Source organism: Thalia democratica, unplaced genomic scaffold (genome assembly GCF_965202585.1).
Source record: "Thalia democratica unplaced genomic scaffold, ktThaDemo2.hap1.1 HAP1_SCAFFOLD_1415, whole genome shotgun sequence".
NCBI lineage: Eukaryota > Metazoa > Chordata > Thaliacea > Salpida > Salpidae > Thalia > Thalia democratica.
This window is the reverse complement of record NW_028140280.1, coordinates 1-19526: the sequence shown is the minus strand read 5'-3', so window position 1 is coordinate 19526 and position 19526 is coordinate 1. Positions and strand designations below refer to the sequence as shown.

The following is a 19526-nucleotide window of genomic DNA, read 5'->3' as shown; positions in this document are numbered from 1 at the left end:
AAAGCGAAAAATGCACAGTAGAAAAATTTGAACATAGTTTGGCTTTAAAGTGCATTTTAATGCAGCAGTACAGAATAAGCTCTAAAACTTCAAAGCTAAAACTAAACAACACTATATTTGTTGAGTAGCTAGAATTACTTTCAAACATACTACAATTTGATACAAATTTAAATTCTTTTTGTGCTGGCAGCAAATAATTTTTTTGAAAAAAAAAACAATAAAACTAACTGAGTTAGTCTCTTTAAAGTAAATGGTGTAGTTCTGTGGGTAGACTATTTATAAATAGTCTACGTATAAGTAAAAGTAACAAACATTAAAGTTTCATGTATCTATTTTTTAAAAGAATTTTAATTTGTTTTAAAATCTTGTAATAGACTCTTTCAGGTTATTTTCGTAATTCGTGCTTTAAAACTGCTTTGATTGATTAATTTAAATGTTAAATTTAAGTTATGTTGAAATATAATATTTTTAGCTGATGTTGAAACAATAAAAATCACAAGCAAAAAAATAAAAACTTATTTTTTCTTTCAAGCACTTTCAACTGTTTAGGATTATGATCTTCGTTGTAGCAAGTCGAAAAAGTTGGAGTGCATAATAAAACGTCAGTTTGATAAATAAGTAAGAAGAGTTTTCAAAGGCAATCAAAATCATTGTAGCTGCAGAATTACACGAGTACCAGGTTGACCTCTTCATTTTCTCATAACTGAAGATGTTGTAAAAAATTATTTAAGATAAAAACTTAATGCATTTTTAATCAAAAAACCATTTACTTTATGTATTATAATTTTTTTTTGCTATAACTATTTATAAAACAATGACTTAACATGACATAAATTAATTATCAAAGTTTTTAAGTAACTTGTTCAATTGTTATTGAAATTATTAAAAAACTATAGCGTTAGTAGATACAAAGTATAAAAACCTAGATTATAATGTTGATAGGCTATAATAGTAAAATGATTCAGTATAAACTAGTAGTTGCCTAAATTATATTCTTCGGCTTAAGATTGCTTACTTTTATTAATTTTTTTTCATAACAGCTTTTAAAGTAAGTCATCAAATTTATAATAGTCATAAAAAATAAAACTTTATAAAACTCCAAAAACGTACGACCTTCCAAAAAGATGAGTAGTATGACCAAAACATATTTTTTTCAAATTAAAGCTTTTGAATACATTTAAGGGTAAATACAAGTTTAGATTACTTAAGTATTTTTAATACAGATGTTCGATGTTATTCTAAATTTCACTATAAATTAAATTTGGTAGAAAATAGTTGTTTTGATCAAATACTTTGCAACATTAACTTTTTCTAATGCGAGAAAACTTTTCAATAATTTTTTTCTTAATTTTAATCATAAACAATTTCAGTCAACTTACCATTCTTCTTTCTACGTTGGAGCCAAAGTCTTCAACTTCGAAATTTTCAGGAGGCGGGTCGTCAACAACACCGTCATCACTCAGAACGGAGACGTTGTTCACCTGGTAACCGTCACTCCTGCCCTCCTGGACGATCGTGTTGGTCGAAGTCGTGGCTCCCTGGTAACCACCACTCTCGTGGAAACCACCGACCAAATGGGTTTCTTCGGCGAGCGGAGTGAACACTTGAACCTCTTCGCGACGCATCAGTCGTTGTTGGTGTCTCTGTTGGAATTTTTCACTCGCTTTAATGGTCACTATGCTAGATACATAAATGTTTTGAACTTGCAAAGACGTTAAGTTTTTTATCAAATGTAAAAAGATTTTATACTCTTTCAATTAAATATGAAAGTGTTTAACTACATCGTGCATCAAGAGAGCGTTCGCAGACATTTCCATCTGAATTTGTTTTTGTGGCGAGTTCATTACAGAGTGGTAGACTGAATTTGTATCCGCTATGGAGTGTTTCAGAGTAAGAGAAGCTGTTAAAAGTTATTAATTATTGTTTTTTAAGCTAAACTAAAAGTAACATTTAACCTAATTTTAAAATTTTGATATAACTAATAAACTTAAATATGAATACTTGAAAGGCTTAAATAACAGTATAACATTTAAATCGCAAACATAATATGCCATAACTGCAAATGTTTTATGTTTAACCTATTAAAAAACTTTATAAAACTTCATATCAAAAACTTAAAACATTTTACAAATCATTTTATATCTACTGTATTAATAGGGTTCCCAACAGAATTTGAAAATATCCTGTTAAACTTTTAGAAATAAATTTACCTGCTAGAAGGCCTATTTTTTTAGAACAACTTTATCTGATTTTTTTCACTGTTTTTGTTAACAGACTTTTTATTTTGTATAGTTACAATTACAAAAAATATTTACTTGATTATGTGGTGAGCACCATACTTTCTTTTTACTTATTTACTGTGGAAATTTTTTTAAGAGTTCTAGAACTACTGACTTAAGCTACAGTTCATCTTTATTTTTCACTTGCTTGTAAAACTACTTAATAATTGATAGTACAGTACTCTTTTTTATCAAAGATTATTCTAAAAGAATATAGTTTGCTTTTGAAAAGTTTTAAGTACTTTTTATTTATTAGCATCTAAAATTACACAAAGAAAAGTATTATCTACAAACACTTATAAACTTATTGCATGAGCAGCAATTCAGTAGATCAATATAAAAGAAAAAGATATCATAAACCTTCTAAATGACATTAATACCATTTTTAGTGAATCAAAAGGTTATACAAAATCATGGTAATAATTTTATGAACAACTAAAATTGGTCCAGCACTAGGCAATAAAGTGAAATACAGGGAAATCGAACAATTTTTTTTGATCTTTCAATTTATCCATGGAAATACAAAAATGGTAGCCCTGTATTTAACAGTTACGCTTGTGATGGTAAAAATTAATTTTAGTAAACAATCAATACAACCTTAAATATTTTTAAAATCACTTAGTTAGTTTTCAAATTGATAAAAAAATGTCTTAAAACAGCACTTGTTAATAGTTTTGAATTCAATCCACTATAACTGTAATGAAGGGCAAAAAAATGTTTCTGCTACTAATACTGTACGACCATTAATAACATATTGTCTTGCAGTGCAGTTTAGTGTTAGCTACAAATGGAGAAATAATGCTGGTTATTTCCAGAAATTTCCAAAAAAGTATTTTCCATAAAAGTATTTTTATTGATATAGTACAAAATGAAAATCAATTAAAGCTCTGTACTAATTGCATAGACATATATTAATACCATTAATTATAAAAATATGTTATTAACCTTTTATTCATCTGAATATATTATAAATATATTAAACCAATAATTTCAAGTTTTTTTGTTTATAAACATCGTTATAAATTGAATACAAAAACAAATAAATTATCGTCTAAGTTATTTTAAAAATCTCTAATGTTTAGCTACAGCAAATTAAAATTGAACCTCCTTTTCTGAGATTGTTTCTTTGGTTCACATAGCTTGCAGTCATTTCACAACTCTGGAAAAAACAAAAAAATTAACAGCTAATTTATAATTGATAAAAAAAATATGAGTTTACAGTGAACTCCATCGGCAAAGAAGTCAGGTGATTTTCATGAGAAGTGATTAGTTGTGGCTGCATATCATGACCAGTTGCCATCTGCGCTGCGTTTGACTGCATAAAAAATTAACTGTTCTACTATAAGCTAAAATTATGTTTCTTAGCTTGAATATTACAGATTTGAAGAATTCAGTATAATAAACAAGATAAACTATTAGTTTTATGTGTTTTTACATTTATTTGAACATTAAGGATGTTAAAAATTAAGACTTTAGTTGAAAAAAAATAATGTACAAATAATATGGAAAAAGTAAAAATGAATTTAAAATTTCTTAATGGTTTTCTTTTAGAGATTATAAGTTTTTTTGTTTATTAACTTAAAGAAATTAAACTTATTTAAATAAACTTTGTAAGTAAAAAACTTTATGCAAGAATCAAAACAACAAGTGAGGAATAAAATTACTAAAAAATCTAGACACAAAAATAACCTCCCATTCAGCGAGGAACTTTTTTTCTTCACTTTCCGGTTGCCAGTTTCTGTTTGATATTGCAAACTGAAGAATTGACAACTCGGTCTTGCCGAGATTGGAGGTTTTCCTGTTGTGTGTGGGCAAGCAACTTGCACTTTGAAGTTTAGTTTTCTCTTCATCAAAGTTGTTAGAATGCCACTGTATCAATCAGTAAAATTCAAAAAAAAAAACAGTAAAAACTAATTATAGAAAAACTTTCATAATTTAATTTTTCTTTACAAACTTCGTCACAAAAACTAGCATGATTTTTGCTTTTATTGCCATAAAAAAAAAGTATAAATAATTTTATTGAATCATTGTTACGATTAAAATATTAATATTTAGCTAAAACTAGATTACTGTAAACAAGTTTTTAATTATAAACAAGTACAAAAACATCCGATTTTGATACATAAAATCCAATTTGTAACTGAAATGGCTAAAACTATAAATACAAAAGAGTTACTGATTTCTGAAATTTTTCAGTAAAAAGTAAATACATTTATACAAATTAGATTTTCATGAAGAACATTTAATTAATATACTTATAAAAAGTAGAGTTTAGAGTAAGAGTTAAATTTTTGTTACTGGCAAGTTTTCAATGCATTTTGAACTTTAACATTTATAACTGTTCATTTTGAACACTCTTATTTCTAAATTGTATGCTAAGAGTTGAATTGTTTGTATTCTTCTAATGTGAAATGAAGTGTTCATAAAATTGTGTCGTTATACTAAGGTAGTGATTATTATACTAATTATTAGTTATAAAAAAATAGTGAAGATAACGTTAACACTATCATTACTTAACTTGTTTTTAAATTATCATGATTAAACTTATTAAATAGGATAATACAAATACTTAAAAAAATGTGTTACAAACAACAAAGTGGAAAGTTAAAACTTCTTATTTAAGTATATAAGCTTTTACCACGCTACAACACTAAGACAAGTTTCAAGATAACTTCTAATTAAAACAAAGCTTATTATAAATCATCGTAAAGCGCTGATCTAAAAACAGTCTGATAACTTTAACAACGACAAAAAAAAATGCCAACTTACAATCGGGTCTCCGTGCTTTTTAACATCCAACGTGGCGAACGAGCAAACGTCGCCGATGCCGTCGACGCTCACCGTGAAGTTGTGGAAGAAATCGATGAACTCTGAGGCGCGCGGTTTCACCCAAAACAGCAGGATGAGAGGGGTGAGGACGGGCGACAACATCTGCTCCACCATGTACGTCTATGACGTCATAATGATTTTTTTTGAAAATTGTTGGTGGAGTACAGAAAAAACTTAATGGTAGATCAAAACAGTTAACTTTACTTTTAGACTAAAAAACAGTTACCTTAATCATTACTTTTTACTTAAGGTGTTTATATTTCTTAATGGAAAATTGATAATTTCAAGGCAATTTTAATTGAACAGAACTAGTAAAAATAATTAAACTACTACACATACGTCGGTTTTTTTTACAAAAAAAAAAGCGAAAAGCTGTATAATAGATAAAACGGTTTTTAATAAAACGACAACCTTAAAAGTATAAATACAAGTAGAATAGAACAAATTTACATCCTGAAAAATTTATAACTTTATAAGGTTTGCTCAAATACAAACTTATTTACAACTCTACTAAAGTTTTTAATTTTCCAAATGATGTTTTTCTACAGTCTAAATTTGTTAAAAGGCAAGTAACTGACTATTCTCATTTGAAAGAGATCGGAGAACTGCTCTTTTACATCGTCCTCGTGAGCGCGGTTCCTCCATGTTTCGGGCGCATAGTGCACGTGCGATATGACTGCGCGCAACTCCAACTCCGGTTTCGATGCGTCATACTGAAACATGAACAATATGTGCGTTTTGCAAATGTTAAAAAATAAAGGTAGTTATGTTTATATTTTTCTAATTTTAAATATTTGGTTTCTTTAATAAATAATGAGGTTTTGGCTGCAACAGCCTAAGCTTGTAAATAAAACATCAGAGAGTTAAAAACTTTTATTTTTTAATTTATTTTTTAAGTTTCTAATTAGTGTCTCTTATGTTCGTATATGTAATGTTCAAATACAGTAACGTAAAAATTTCATCAGTACAAACAAAACTTTTTTTTTTTTTAATAAATTTCACGTTACTATTTCAACACAACTTTCTACTAGCTCTCAAAAAAAAATTAGTTAGTAATTTAGTTTTTTATATTTTTTAAATTATTTAGTATCTATAAAGACGAAGTACTATAATAATTAAAATTTATTCAAAAATTGTATCTTTCAACCTGAAATGCATATAATTTATCTTTACTGATCAACTGAAAAAAAAAGTTTTAAGTTTTGGGTTAGTTCAACAGTAAAATATCTAAATTTAGAATTTCAGCTCCAGAATTACTATTTATAACTTGAAACAGTAGTTAGCGAAATTTAAATTGCAAAAATTTAAAACACAAAGATTTTAAAAGAAATTTATAAATAAAATATGTTTTAAATTCGTTTCAATAGGATTTCTTTTAATGCAAGTTAAACTTTCTGAAAACTTGAGGTAAATTGCTAAAAAAATGAAGGAGAAGATACTTAGTAAAAATTTCAAAATTCTGAGAAAATCGGCAGGAAAAAATTCTCCTATTTACGTTTGAGGCAGAAAATTTTTTAACAACTAACTATATCTCTTTTTTTTTGTTATTATGTATAAAGTACTTGAAGTGTATAATTTTAGCTTTCTTTTTTATGTCAATCTTAATTTTAGTACAAATTTTTTTGGAGCTCCTTACGACCTAAAATATTCCTTACATTTGAAAACAAAAACATTGCAAACTGCCAAAGTGTAATTTATTATTTAGTGACTAGCATGAATTTAGTAACATTGCGTTAAATCTTTAGTTATAGAAAGATAAAAACTTCTACAAATTTTTATATGCAAAGGATTTATTTAATAAAAAACATATTTTTTAAACTTTTAACATATAAACTTAATTTAAATTTTGTGTTAAACATATATTTTTATTTAATCATAATTTTCCAAACTAAAAACTTACACTTTATGATTATTTTAGGAAATAAATTCAAAGTGTTTTATAAATATCTCATTTTATTTTTTTACAAACTTTAAAATAAGTTAATAAATGTAATAAAAATAAAACGTATTCCTAAAAATTTAAATTAATTTAAATAAAAAACCCTTTGAAAAGATTTTATAAAATAAATCTTTTTAAGTTATTTTTTTTGTTAGTTGAATAGATTCTAGTGAACAACGGATAATACTTAATCTAAACATGGTTGTCACTAATACAAGAAAGTGAAAAAAGTTTTCTTGACTGTTTAGCAGGAAAAAAAGGGATTTTTCCTGACCAAGTGAAAATTAATTTTGTATGAAGTCAGAAAAAGGTCAGGACCTATTTTTCAAGGAGGAAGAAAACTTTACTGGCCTAGAAGCAACCATGTGATAATAATCTTAGGAATATTTAAGATTAATCAATGATACTATTTATGGTATAAATAAACCATTAAAAATGTCTCAATTCTACAAAACAAACTTAACGAAAGACCTTTTGTTTGTTAAAAAAATTTTTGATCATGCTTAATCAAATAGAAACAATTAGAATTGAAAATGATCTGCTGATTTTAGTGAAACTGCTAGACAATCAAATTTAGGCAGCTTTTTTAATGGTTATTATTTGACCAAAGATAACATTATTTATTTAAATCTTTTATAGTGAATAAGATACTTTGCTCTATTTTCATTGTACAAAATTGTTTAAAGTTGTTCCTTAGAAATAAAAAATACTAGAAGTTAAATACCAGTCAACTAATTTAAGTGCAAACAGTATTTATAATATATATCACTTAATGATTCATAGCACAGTTGGTAAAACACTTTTAAATCGATAAAAAACACTTTTATACCTCATCCTTTTTCATAGAGTCACAAAGTTTCAAAAGCACGCCACAAGTTACAATTAAGGTGAAGAAATGGTCGATTTGAAGTACATCTGCATCCCAAAATGATACAATTCCCAGATAACCAAAAATGGCTAACAAGACTGCATAAAACCTATGAGTTTTAGCGCTTATAAGTTAAGTATAGTGGAAATTTTTTGGGCTTTAAAAAGATCAAAACTTTAATTATCTGTTTCAATCAAACAGTAAAATAGAACTTATGAAGCCTTTTATAAATTTATAAACTAAGTTTTTCAATTGTATCTCAAAAAATTCTACATTAGAGTACAACAAACTTTTAGTTATAATAAAAACGCAAAACTTATTACTTGTTAACAATAACCGTCATCACGCTATCGTTTAGTATTGCCATGTATCTCGTTGCAGGCTTGTACGCATTACACAGCCTGCTTTTGAACTGATGCTCCAACTCATTAAAATGTCTGTTAAAAATAAAAGTAGTATCAATGTTATATGTGAAGTTTTACTAAAAAACTTTGTTTATGATTTTCAACTTTAGGATTTAAGTATTACTTAAAATAACTTAATTTAAAATTTACTTGTAAAAAAAAACGCATGAGTCGCGATTTATATTAAATTAAATAATAGTTTGAAATACATAAGTAGAAAGTTTATATAAAAATACTTTGAGTTAAGCTAAGTTTGTTGCAGTATAGTTTAAAACGTCATAATACGTAGTGCATTCAACAAGTGTTAATGTTAAGAAATTATGTCATAGCTTGAAGTTGTATAAAAAAAAACTAATGCGTATATAGAAATAACTTTTACTTTAATTAGAAGATAAAAATAGTATCAAAAAAAGCCATTATTTATATTTAAAAAAACATATTTCGGTCAACATCACATTTTTATTAATAATTATATGCATAAAAACCTGAATAAAATTAGTAAAAAAAAATCAACTTACCTGAAATATTCTTTACTATATAATGACCACATTCTTAAACTAATTTTTTCAGGGTTGTACTTTGCTTCGCCAACTAAGCTATACACTGCATATATGAAAGCAAAAGAAATGAAAAAGGGGCACATCAATAGTTCCAAAATTGCAAGAATTGTCACATAGGTTCTAAAATTCTTCTCTAATATATCTCTTCTGTTCACCCTTTTATATTCATCCTGTGTTTAAATCAGTTCAATTTACAAAGCAATCCATACTTTGTTAACTTTTTAATTTAAGAAGTATAATCTAATATACAGTTAAAAACAGATTTATGAAAAATATTACAACGTATAAAAATCAAACTTAAATCTTATTTAGTGAATTTTCTGTTAAGTAAAAAAACAGCTATGCTTGAAATGGTAAGGTTAAAAGCTATTTTATTAAGTTAAAGTTTTAATATAAGATCTTTTTTAAGTATTATAGAGAATTTCTCAATTTGTGCTTGCTTGAAATAATAAATACTAATTTAGTAAATTATAATAAATATTAAAAGTTTTTAACACCAAAACAAAAGTAAACATACTAAACAAAATACTTAAAGGGAAATAAAACGCTTTAGATTAAAAAACTAAAAAAAAAAATTTAATTCTAATTAAAATAATAACAACAACTATACAAAATTATAATATTAATTAGATTTATCAAAAAAGTTATAACACAGGTTTATGGAACAATGTTTTTTTTGAAATACCAATTCTTATAATTTGTAAATAAATTAAAACATTTATTATAAAAATTATAAAGTCAGTTTTTTCATTAAAGTTCTACAACGAAAAAACAGATTACTTAAAAAAATACTAGTTTAGTTGACAAAAATTTTAAGTCTTTTCATTAATTAAACAAGTATAATATCTAAATTTTCTTAAAAAAGAACAAACATTTTAAATTTATGGTTATAAAATATTTATTATACCATGTGTTTCTCTCTGTAAAGCTAGTTTTAAGATGTACAAAAATCAATTTCATAAATAAAGTTACATTAGTTTACATTTAATTAAGTTTGTTCTAGTTGTTAAAATTACTAGAAAATTTTAGTAAACAACAAGTGAGACCTTAAATGCTTTTCTAAATTATTTAGTTATTTTTCAAAAATTTACTTAAAACAATATAACATTTCAAGTCAGTTTTTTAAAAGAGACAAAAGAAATATTTAAAATTTGATTAACATTAATAGTTTTATTTAAAACTTTAATTACATTTAAGAATTTAGGCAGTCTGTTTCTTTTATTAGTTGCAATCAATTTCATTGAATTCTGTGACAATACAAATTGTTCGAAAAACTCATAACATTATCAAACTACTTTTATTACCAAAAACTTTGAAATTTAAATAATTTAGATCCAAATTTTTTACAATGTGGTTGTATGTTATATTATTTATTACATACTGACTAAAACAAAGTGTAATTATGCTATAACTTTGTACATTAATCTAAATTGTATAGTTGAAAAGTTTTTTTTAAGATTTATAAAATAAAACCAAGTTAATTGTTTTAATCATTTGTAAATATAAAAATAAATTGTGTTATAAAAAAATTCTAACTTTTAAATGGTAACTTTTGTCAAAAAAGGCGTAGGGACCTGAGAAAAACAAAATATCCATGTTCCATTTCATAAATGTGCTCCAATACTTCCATTGACCAACAAAGGGCACATTGAATGTAGGAACTAAAACTCCTTTGTTGACCATGGCAACATAGTAATTCTGATGCCGCAAAATCCTAGTATTCAAATAATAAGAAATATTTCTATTAAGGTAAACAATATTTTTTCAAATTTTACTAACTAGTATGGAAAAAAAGAGAATTTTAAAAGTAATGCGTCTTTTTGTTTATTATAAGACTTTAGTTATTTCTTATAGGTTTTAAAACTTACTTTTTAGGCTTAAAGTACATTTCTAAAACAGTAATATTTTTTTATAACTTTTTGCTTCAAGTTATACAACTAAGAAAATATTTTACAATAATAAATATTTTAAAAGTTTGAATCTATTTTATTCAGTGTTCTTTTAGTTTGTAAGTAGTGCACTCGCAAAAATAATCTTTTTAGTTAAAAAAAACCTGCTTTGAATATCAAACTCGTTCATTTGCTGCTTGTTAATACACATTTGATATTCTTCCTGAACACTTTTTAATTTTTCTTGTATGTCCTCCCATTTTAGCGCTTTTAAAGATATCTAAAAAACAACTTTTTGAAATAACACCGAACTAAAACACTTTAACATTTAAAAAAACACAGAATCTGAAGTAAGAGATTTTATTTATTTTATAAATAACAGTTGAAGTTAGTATCGCTCTTTTACATATAAATGCTTTATACAAAATAGTTAACTATATAAGCTAAAAATTATACCTTTTTATGTATAATGATTTTGCTCTTAGGTATATATGTAAAGTTACTTTGAATAAAAATTTTAATATTTTCGTTTTTTATCAAACAAAATAATCATACTTTACTGTTAACAAAGCTTTAAATATAGAAGCAAGGTAGTTTTTCTTACATCTTTTACGTGCAGTGCTTCTTCATAAAATTGAGCAATTCTATAATAAGTTGTCAGGCGTCGTATTGCTTTTACAGTCCAAAAAATATAACAGAACACAGCAACAACCAAAGTCAGTTCCAAAAGAAAAGATCCAGATATACTGTTATTTTTTTACACTTAGCAAAGTTTGTATTATTATATTTAAAAAGTTCAGTTAAGAAAGTATTTTACAAACAATGTTGTGTAATCATTAATATTGTAAACTTATTGAAAAAAATAAAAACATTCAACTCAAAAAAAGGTTTACTTGGGAGAATAACAATGACAACTTACCGTGATTTACATGTTTTGCTGTCATAAATAACATCAGAAAACTCTATTTTCATGGTTTCGTTGTAGTGAGCAGGCAGCTCATTTTTGAACATCACTGGATAGTTTACGCAAGAAAATACAAAGCAACAAAAGAAAATGTAAAATGCAATCACTCTGAAAAAAATAAACATTTGTTAACTACTTGAGATATTTTTTGTACTTATATTTTTTAAATGTATTAATTTAAATTTAAAACTGTATCAGTACTAAAAATGTTTATGCTAGTTTTATTGGGTATACTAACACTGATTGGAGAATATTATCCCAAAAAATACATTTCCAACCATTTAGTTGATGATATTTGTAAACTCTAGTAAAAAATCCATCTAAATCTTCTATGTGATGCCATTTGCCTAAAAAATTAAATTTAATAGGTATAGTTACTTAGTCTTTACAAAGCTCAAGTATAACTAACATTTATTAATAAAATTTTGCATTTAGAAAGATATAAGAGATGAAAAAATAATTAGAAATTCATTAGTTGTTTTTGTATATGAGATAATAAGAGGATTTTTGGCAAACTTTTGCAATTTTAGACTGACATTTCCCCTAAACTTTGTTGGTAGGCGCCCAGTTGGGCTTATAACTAGATGAGACAATGTAGCCTATTAGTCTTGTTGTAACCTGTTAGCGATGGGACTTTTTAGTACATTTTATTTATTTTTCATCATTTAATTAAATAGGACCTGGAAAGTATTATAGGAGTTTGAGTTTTCAGAGCTTGTATTTTCATATAACTACAATATATTTTTTTTCCATCATGTGAATTGAAAAATCTCTACTTTTTGCATACAAAGGAGAAACATTTATTTAAAAATAAATTCACAATTTAACTATCTATTAATAAAAAAATTATATTCGAACTTCTTTTTGAAATTCAAATGTATTTAAAGCAAATATTATGACAAATTTTGTCATCAAAAAAACAAATGCATATTTGAAAATGAAATCAAGATTTAGTTTAAAAAACTGACTTAGCATTATTTGGCATGACACGTAGAAGCCCTGATATATTGGTATTATAAATCATTTTTAAGAAGTTAAATTAAAATTCTGACATGAGTTTCAGCTTGAATTGTAAGAAAATTTTTGATAGTATTATTTTACTACCATTGGTGGTAAAATGATGACTTTATTGATTATTTCTCGTTATTGACATTAGAATATTTAAAATATAAAACTTGGTTAAAAAACATCCATTCATTTTTAAATTATTATTAAAATAACTAATTTAAATTATTAGTTAAAAAATAAGTAGACAACTATATTAATTTGACAGAAGAGTTAAAGCCAGTTCTCTTAAGCTACAATTAATAAAAACTGTAAGCTAAATACAAAAGCTTTGATTACAATTATTATTTAACTAAATTCAAACATTATTTTAAACAACTTTAATCAAAATATCACCATTTACTAAAAGTAAAAAAAAAAAACATTGAAATAACATAACTAATGCATTAAAAATATAATAAAATAATTAAAATAAAATTAAAAGTTTAATAAAACTAGGCTCAGAAAATAAGCTAAAATTTATTTTACTTCGATCGGAAGCTCGGTGTATTCTGAAATCAACATAATTCTCAGCATCTAATTCAACATCATTTTCGTCATTGATGAGAGTATAACCAGTTTGAAATTTAGGCATTACTAATCAAAATTGTAAAAATATGTTTTTGTTCTTGTGAACTAGCTGTAAAAAAATTTACATGAATGTCAAAATTTACAAAACTTTGAAAAATTAATTATACAAAAAGTTTTATTGAATATTTTTATACTCAATAAGCTATTTTATTATTATAAGTTAAAAATATAAAACTTTAACAACAAGAGTTGGAACATAATTAACAAAAGATGGTTCAACTATTTTATGTAAACAAACAAGCAAAAATTTTAATTATTGACAAATAAGTTCAGTAACTTCACTATTAAAAAAAAGTTTTACTTTGTAAGACATTGCCAAAAATTTATAAGAAAATTAGTAAATAAATTTTAAAGTATTTATCAAATAAGCTGTCCAGTTTGTAAATAAATTATAGTAGCATATCATATAAATTGAACTTAAGATTATTTCTAAATGAAAAACTTTATAAATACTTAATTTATACTACTAGTTAACTAGTTTACTTAAGTAAACAACTTAAAATGTATAGTCTATAATAATGCATTATAAAGGTTTTAATATGTATAAGTAAAGTACATTAAACTAGCTTAGTATAATTTAAATAATAATATTAAGAAATTTATGTAGTACAAAATTAAAAACAACTTATTTATAACACATGACAATATTTTTTAATATTAACCAACTTTTAAAAAGTGAAAACAAAGAGCTATAAGTAACTAAATACTTTATACAAGTAATAAAAAAATAAAATATTTAAAGAAGTTAAGAAGTCGTAAACTAAATTGAGATTCTTTTTTATAAAACATTTTAATTAAATGCGTAAGTAAGTGTATTAAAAATCAAAAAATATAAATAAAAAGTTAAGACTTATAAAATAACAATCAATTAAAAATAACTAAACTTATAAATTATACTAACAATGTTTCTTTATTTTAGATAATTAACACAGTTCTAAGATATTCTAAAGATATAAGTATTTTAAAGATTATAAGATAAATGGTAGAAAACAAATATTACTTTTTTTACCCGCTTTCTTCTATTTTTTGAACTACTTATATTTTTTCAGAACTCTGTTCTATTAATAAACATAGAGAAACGTTGCTAGTTGTTAATAAATTAGTAATTTTCTACTGAGTGTTCTTATACACTAACAAATTTAAATGCTTTAGGTCTTATTAACTTTTAGGAAGTTATTGTTCATACTGAGTTAATTTACTTTAGAGAGTCACACAAATCTGAAGTGTTATAAAATCCAGAACTTTTCAAAGTAAATGGTAATAGCCACAAGGAAAGACTCCTCAATTTATGTGCTCTTGTTGTAGAAGATGATGAGTGCTCTTAGTCTCTGTGTTCAATACAAACAAACACTGATGCAGCATTAATTGTAGTGGCTTCTTCCCCCAATATACAGAAAAAAAAAAATATTTGTTAGGGCATTATTATGTCACATTAATTAGTGAAGGATCATCAGACACATGTATATTGCTACTTTTGAAGGTAAAAATGATGATGGGACTTACAAGATGGACCACCTCATGAGAGTTCGAGATGGAAATAATTTGAAGTGGAAACACCCACCTAAACGTGATTTGCTGAACTTGCATATAGATTATATTCTTGATTGTAAAATAGAAGGGGAATGGAATGTTTCTAATGAAAGATCTTCTTCACTGAAAAACCATATCCAAATATTTTTTTAGTAGAACAGATGTGTTTTACAGAAAGTTAAATGATAGTTTTTTAAATCTTTAACAGTATTATGTTTACCTAACTATGTCAATCAGATAACCCATTAGATTTTATCAATCACGTGACAGTTTTTTATACTAAAATGTTTTAAAGTATCAGTCAATTTGCAATAATGTTAAGTGTTAATACTAAATGATACAGTACAATGTTCGTTTTACTTTGCAATATTCTTTACTTCTTTGTAAAAGTCTTTATTTTGCAATCATTAACTTTTAAGTTTAATGCCATACAACATTATCTTGCCTATAATAAATCATAACTTTTTGATATTTTGTTATTTTGTTGTAATGCTAATTGAATAATTATTCAAGGGTTTTTTAAACACTTAAATCTAAACGAACTTAGACATCAAATATCATAGCTAATATACATACCACATCACCTAAATTTTTAAAGGTAAGTAAGTATACCTAAAAAGTTTTGTTTTACAATATTTTTTTTATTAAAATCACTAACAAGCTATACTTTTTAATTTTCCAAAAAGCACAATTTAACAGACAAAATTTGTCCATTTAGGGTGATTATGGCGTCATAACATCATAAGCAGTTAATATGTCATTAAATCTATGTCAATAAGTATAAGCTTTTATATAAGATATAAATGTCTAGGACATATATAAGTGATTTTATTACAGTTTAAGTCAAAATATAAAAAAATATGTGATTTTTGGGGTTAAAATTAGTTTTTTGGGCTGCATTTTTTTTTTTGCAATTTTTTTTCTTAGATTCTTCTTAATGAAGCAAAAACACATTCGAATCATATGGACTCATATGAATTTTACAACATGAGCAAAAAAATGTGCTGTATTCCCTACCCCTACAAGCAGATATAATCATAATGAATCAATGTGTATCAGTCTAATCAAACTTGCTTGGGTACTTTCACACTTAGTTTGCAAATAAATAGTTTTTTTTTCCTTAAGCTTTGTTGAGAAATTCAAAGTTTTTTAAAGTATCAAATTTAGGTGTTTCAAGGTAAAATGGCAACCACAATTTTAGTAATTAAGGATCACATAATTTTATCCAAATATATTATTTTTAATAAGAGCAATTTATAAAATACTCATTGGTCAATCTTATATAAAATTAAACAGAAAAGACTTAAAAAACCTTATATGGGCACAACTTGTAAGCTTGAAAGAATGACAATTGTCAAAGCCACATAGATATAGGTCTTAACCTTAGAAATTAAGTTACTACTGTCTGTCTTTACTATAAATCTAACTAGCTGTTTTTATTTTATAATTATTTTCAGTTTATTTTAAACAGGTTTGCCACTCTTTGAGTCAAAAAAAATTGTCTAAAGTGACCTTAAACTGTCCTGAGTCACCCTGCTTTTTTTTTTTCAAAACCTTACAAAATGTGTTCTAATATTAGTAAAGTTCAAGTTATTTAAAAAATTGGTTATAAAATAACAAAATATTTTAACTAAATCTCATTCAAAATCTACAAAAAATGTCAAGAGATTTAAAAAAAAAATATTTTAACTATCCTACGTTTTTATTAAAAAAACTATACAGAGTCAGACTGAGCTTTAAAAAATCAAAATATCCTGAGTGTGTGGCAACCATGTTTAATGTTAACAATTTTTTTGCACCACATATGTTATTTTTTTTATTAAAGATATTTTCTATTGAAATCTTTTTTTAAGTTTATGTTAAAAAGTTTATATTATTTCTGTAAAAACACTTTTCTAGTTACATAATAATAAAAGATTTGTTATTGATCAACAATTTATTAACTAACAATTGATTACAATCAATTACTTTAAATGTATTTAAATACCATTTATTGCAAGACACAAGACATTTTCCATTATAACTTTTATTAACAATTTAAGTACTTTTGGAACTCACAAACTTTCTTCTCAAAAATATTAAACACTCGTAAATTAACTGAAAACAATATAAATAAGTGAAACTAAATACTAAATAAATCATACAATAAATTAAAACGACAAGTAATTAGCAAAAATGAATTTTTTAAACAAGAAACCAATTAAAACAAAATGAATTATTTAAATATGTTAATAGTTACTCTTGATCCTTTATCAGGACCAAGCTGATTATTAAAAATTTGGTTGAAGTTTTTTAATTAGTAAAGCTTTTGTAGATAATAGATCATTATATGAGCTGCACGTTTTAAAGATTGCAAAACAATTATAAATGTTGTATAATCTGTACAATATGCACAGTTCTCAATATGATTAAATACTGCACTATTTGTTAGAGTCACATGCTCTTTGATTCTTACAAAAATTGTCTTTCAGTCTCACCAATATATTGGTCGTTCATATAATCTGGACACGTAAACTAAGCAACTTTGATACATATGATTTATTGAGTCCTTTAAGGAGAAATATTTTCCTACCTTTTGTGGTTTATATGCAATACATATTTTTACTCCGATCTCTTCAAACATAGCTTTGATGTTCTTGGAGAATTTCTCAAATAAATTCAAGACATATGGTATTGTAATGCAGTGTTTATTTTCATCTGTATTTTCAATTAGTTCTGACTTCATTTATAGTTTTAATAAGTTGTGTTTTTTATTAAGTATTTAATTTTACTCTATTTATATAGTTTTTACTTAATTTGTGAGTGGTTAATATTATTGACAATGGAATTTATGAGTTCCAAAAGTGCTTAAACTGTTAATAAAAGTTATAATGGAAAAAGTCTTGTGGTTTTGCAATAAAATGGTATTTAAACACATTTAAAGGTTTATCTATATCTAGATTTAAATTTAATGTTTTGATTTTTCTATGTATATACCTCAGACCTTGTTATTTTGATGGTCATCATATCTTGATGGTGTATTCACTACAGTGAAACAGTAAGTGTAGATTAACTTTTAAAACACCAGTAGTAATCTTTATAAAAAGATAACAGCTGATTATTGGTTAACTTTGATAGCAATGATCACACAGTTATACTGTTAGTGTACTTTTAGTAATAGCTTTGATAAACACATGCATTACAATTTAAACTTTAATTTTTTCCACAGTATGAAGTTGCTAGTTTAAAGATTTTAAAGGGTGTTTGCCAAATGACAAGTCACCAAAGTTGTTTTTTTTGTTAAAGATTTTATTTTTTTTGATAATTAAGTCATAATCATTACAGGAGAATAAATTAAACATAACAAAAATTGTTTGATATTTGCATAATGTTAACAGTCAAATGGGGATTTTAAATACTGTTGTTTTACTAAAAGTTCTAAACGTTGTAAAATTATCTTTTAACAACTATTACCAAGTATAAATTTTTGCATGAATTTGAAGTAATGATATTTTTTATTTTTAAAAAATATGAATGAAAGCAACTTTATATTTTCTTGATAAAGAAAACTTAAAAGCTTGTACGTGGATTGATAGTGTAGGGGTCCAAATGATGGCGTTATAAACTTTTTACAAAACAAAACAATAAAAGTTAAATTGATTTTTTTGCTAGAAAAACGTCAATCTTATAATTCCCTCTACAACATAAACATTTTGGGAAGGTAAAGCAAGTAATTTGCATCATGTGTAATTTTACCTGTCACTTTAAAATTAAAATTAAATTAAAGAAAATTAAATCATAAAACTATCTATCTTAAATGAAGAAAAAATCCCTAGTTACATGTCATTTGGCAAATACTGACTAAGTAAAATTCAAAATTTTAGCAAACCAAATTAAAATGGGATGAAGGTAGTCTTCCTCTTTTGATTTTATGGACCAGACAGGATTGAATTTTAGATAAACAAAAATAAAAAATGGTAAGAACCATCAAAAAATCAGTCACAGTCTTTGTACAATACAAGCACTTTATTTTCTACAGAATTGAAAATGTTTGTTTTTTATTAAACAAAAGATCTCGTCAAAATGCTTGTATAAGACTGTGACTAATTTTTTTGATGGTTCTTACAATTTTTTATTTTAGCAAACCATTATGAGGTAAAGAATAATAATTGAAATTTATCAAGTTAAAACAGTCACCAAACGATATATATATTAACCTATATTAAATTATTTCTAATGAGGTTCATTGTCAACTATCTGTAAGTATTAAAATATTTTTCATGTAGTATGTTGTTTACATTTTTACATAGTAGTGGTAGTGGTAAAAAAACACCGTATATGAAAATGCATCTATAAGTTAATTGTTAGATGCGATTATTTTCAAAATAAATTGAAAACTTGACTAAAAACCAATTTTACAATATTAGAAATAAAGCTTTAGAAAACAAAAAATTGTTTATTATACAAAACAATATAAAATTATTCAAAATAAAATGCTAATTTTTTTTTTATAAACGTTATATTATAGAGTTATTTGTGTTGACTATAAAAAGTCAAAGACATAAAATGTTATACTATTTTATAATACTTGATATATATACTGTTTATTGGACGACAATAAAATACGCTCAAAAAATTTGGTCAAAGGAC

The 19526-nt window shown here is 24.9% G+C and overlaps 1 protein-coding gene across 1 annotated transcript; it reads right to left on the bottom strand.

The window, feature by feature from the left end:
- Nucleotides 1-258: 258 nt before the first annotated feature.
- Nucleotides 259-13412, bottom strand: LOC145848426 (autophagy-related protein 9A-like). Its single transcript, XM_082953899.1, has 17 exons — nucleotides 13266-13412; nucleotides 11971-12079; nucleotides 11688-11840; nucleotides 11373-11514; nucleotides 10933-11048; nucleotides 10416-10593; nucleotides 8838-9049; nucleotides 8239-8352; nucleotides 7877-8024; nucleotides 5687-5821; nucleotides 5049-5228; nucleotides 3969-4148; nucleotides 3499-3594; nucleotides 3384-3438; nucleotides 1782-1900; nucleotides 1380-1643; nucleotides 259-703 (listed from the first exon to the last, which is right to left on the bottom strand). The coding sequence occupies exons 1-17, from the start codon at nucleotides 13369-13371 to the stop codon at nucleotides 698-700; spliced, it is 2313 nt and encodes a 770-aa protein (XP_082810025.1). The 5' UTR covers nucleotides 13372-13412; the 3' UTR covers nucleotides 259-697.
- Nucleotides 13413-19526: the final 6114 nt, after the last annotated feature.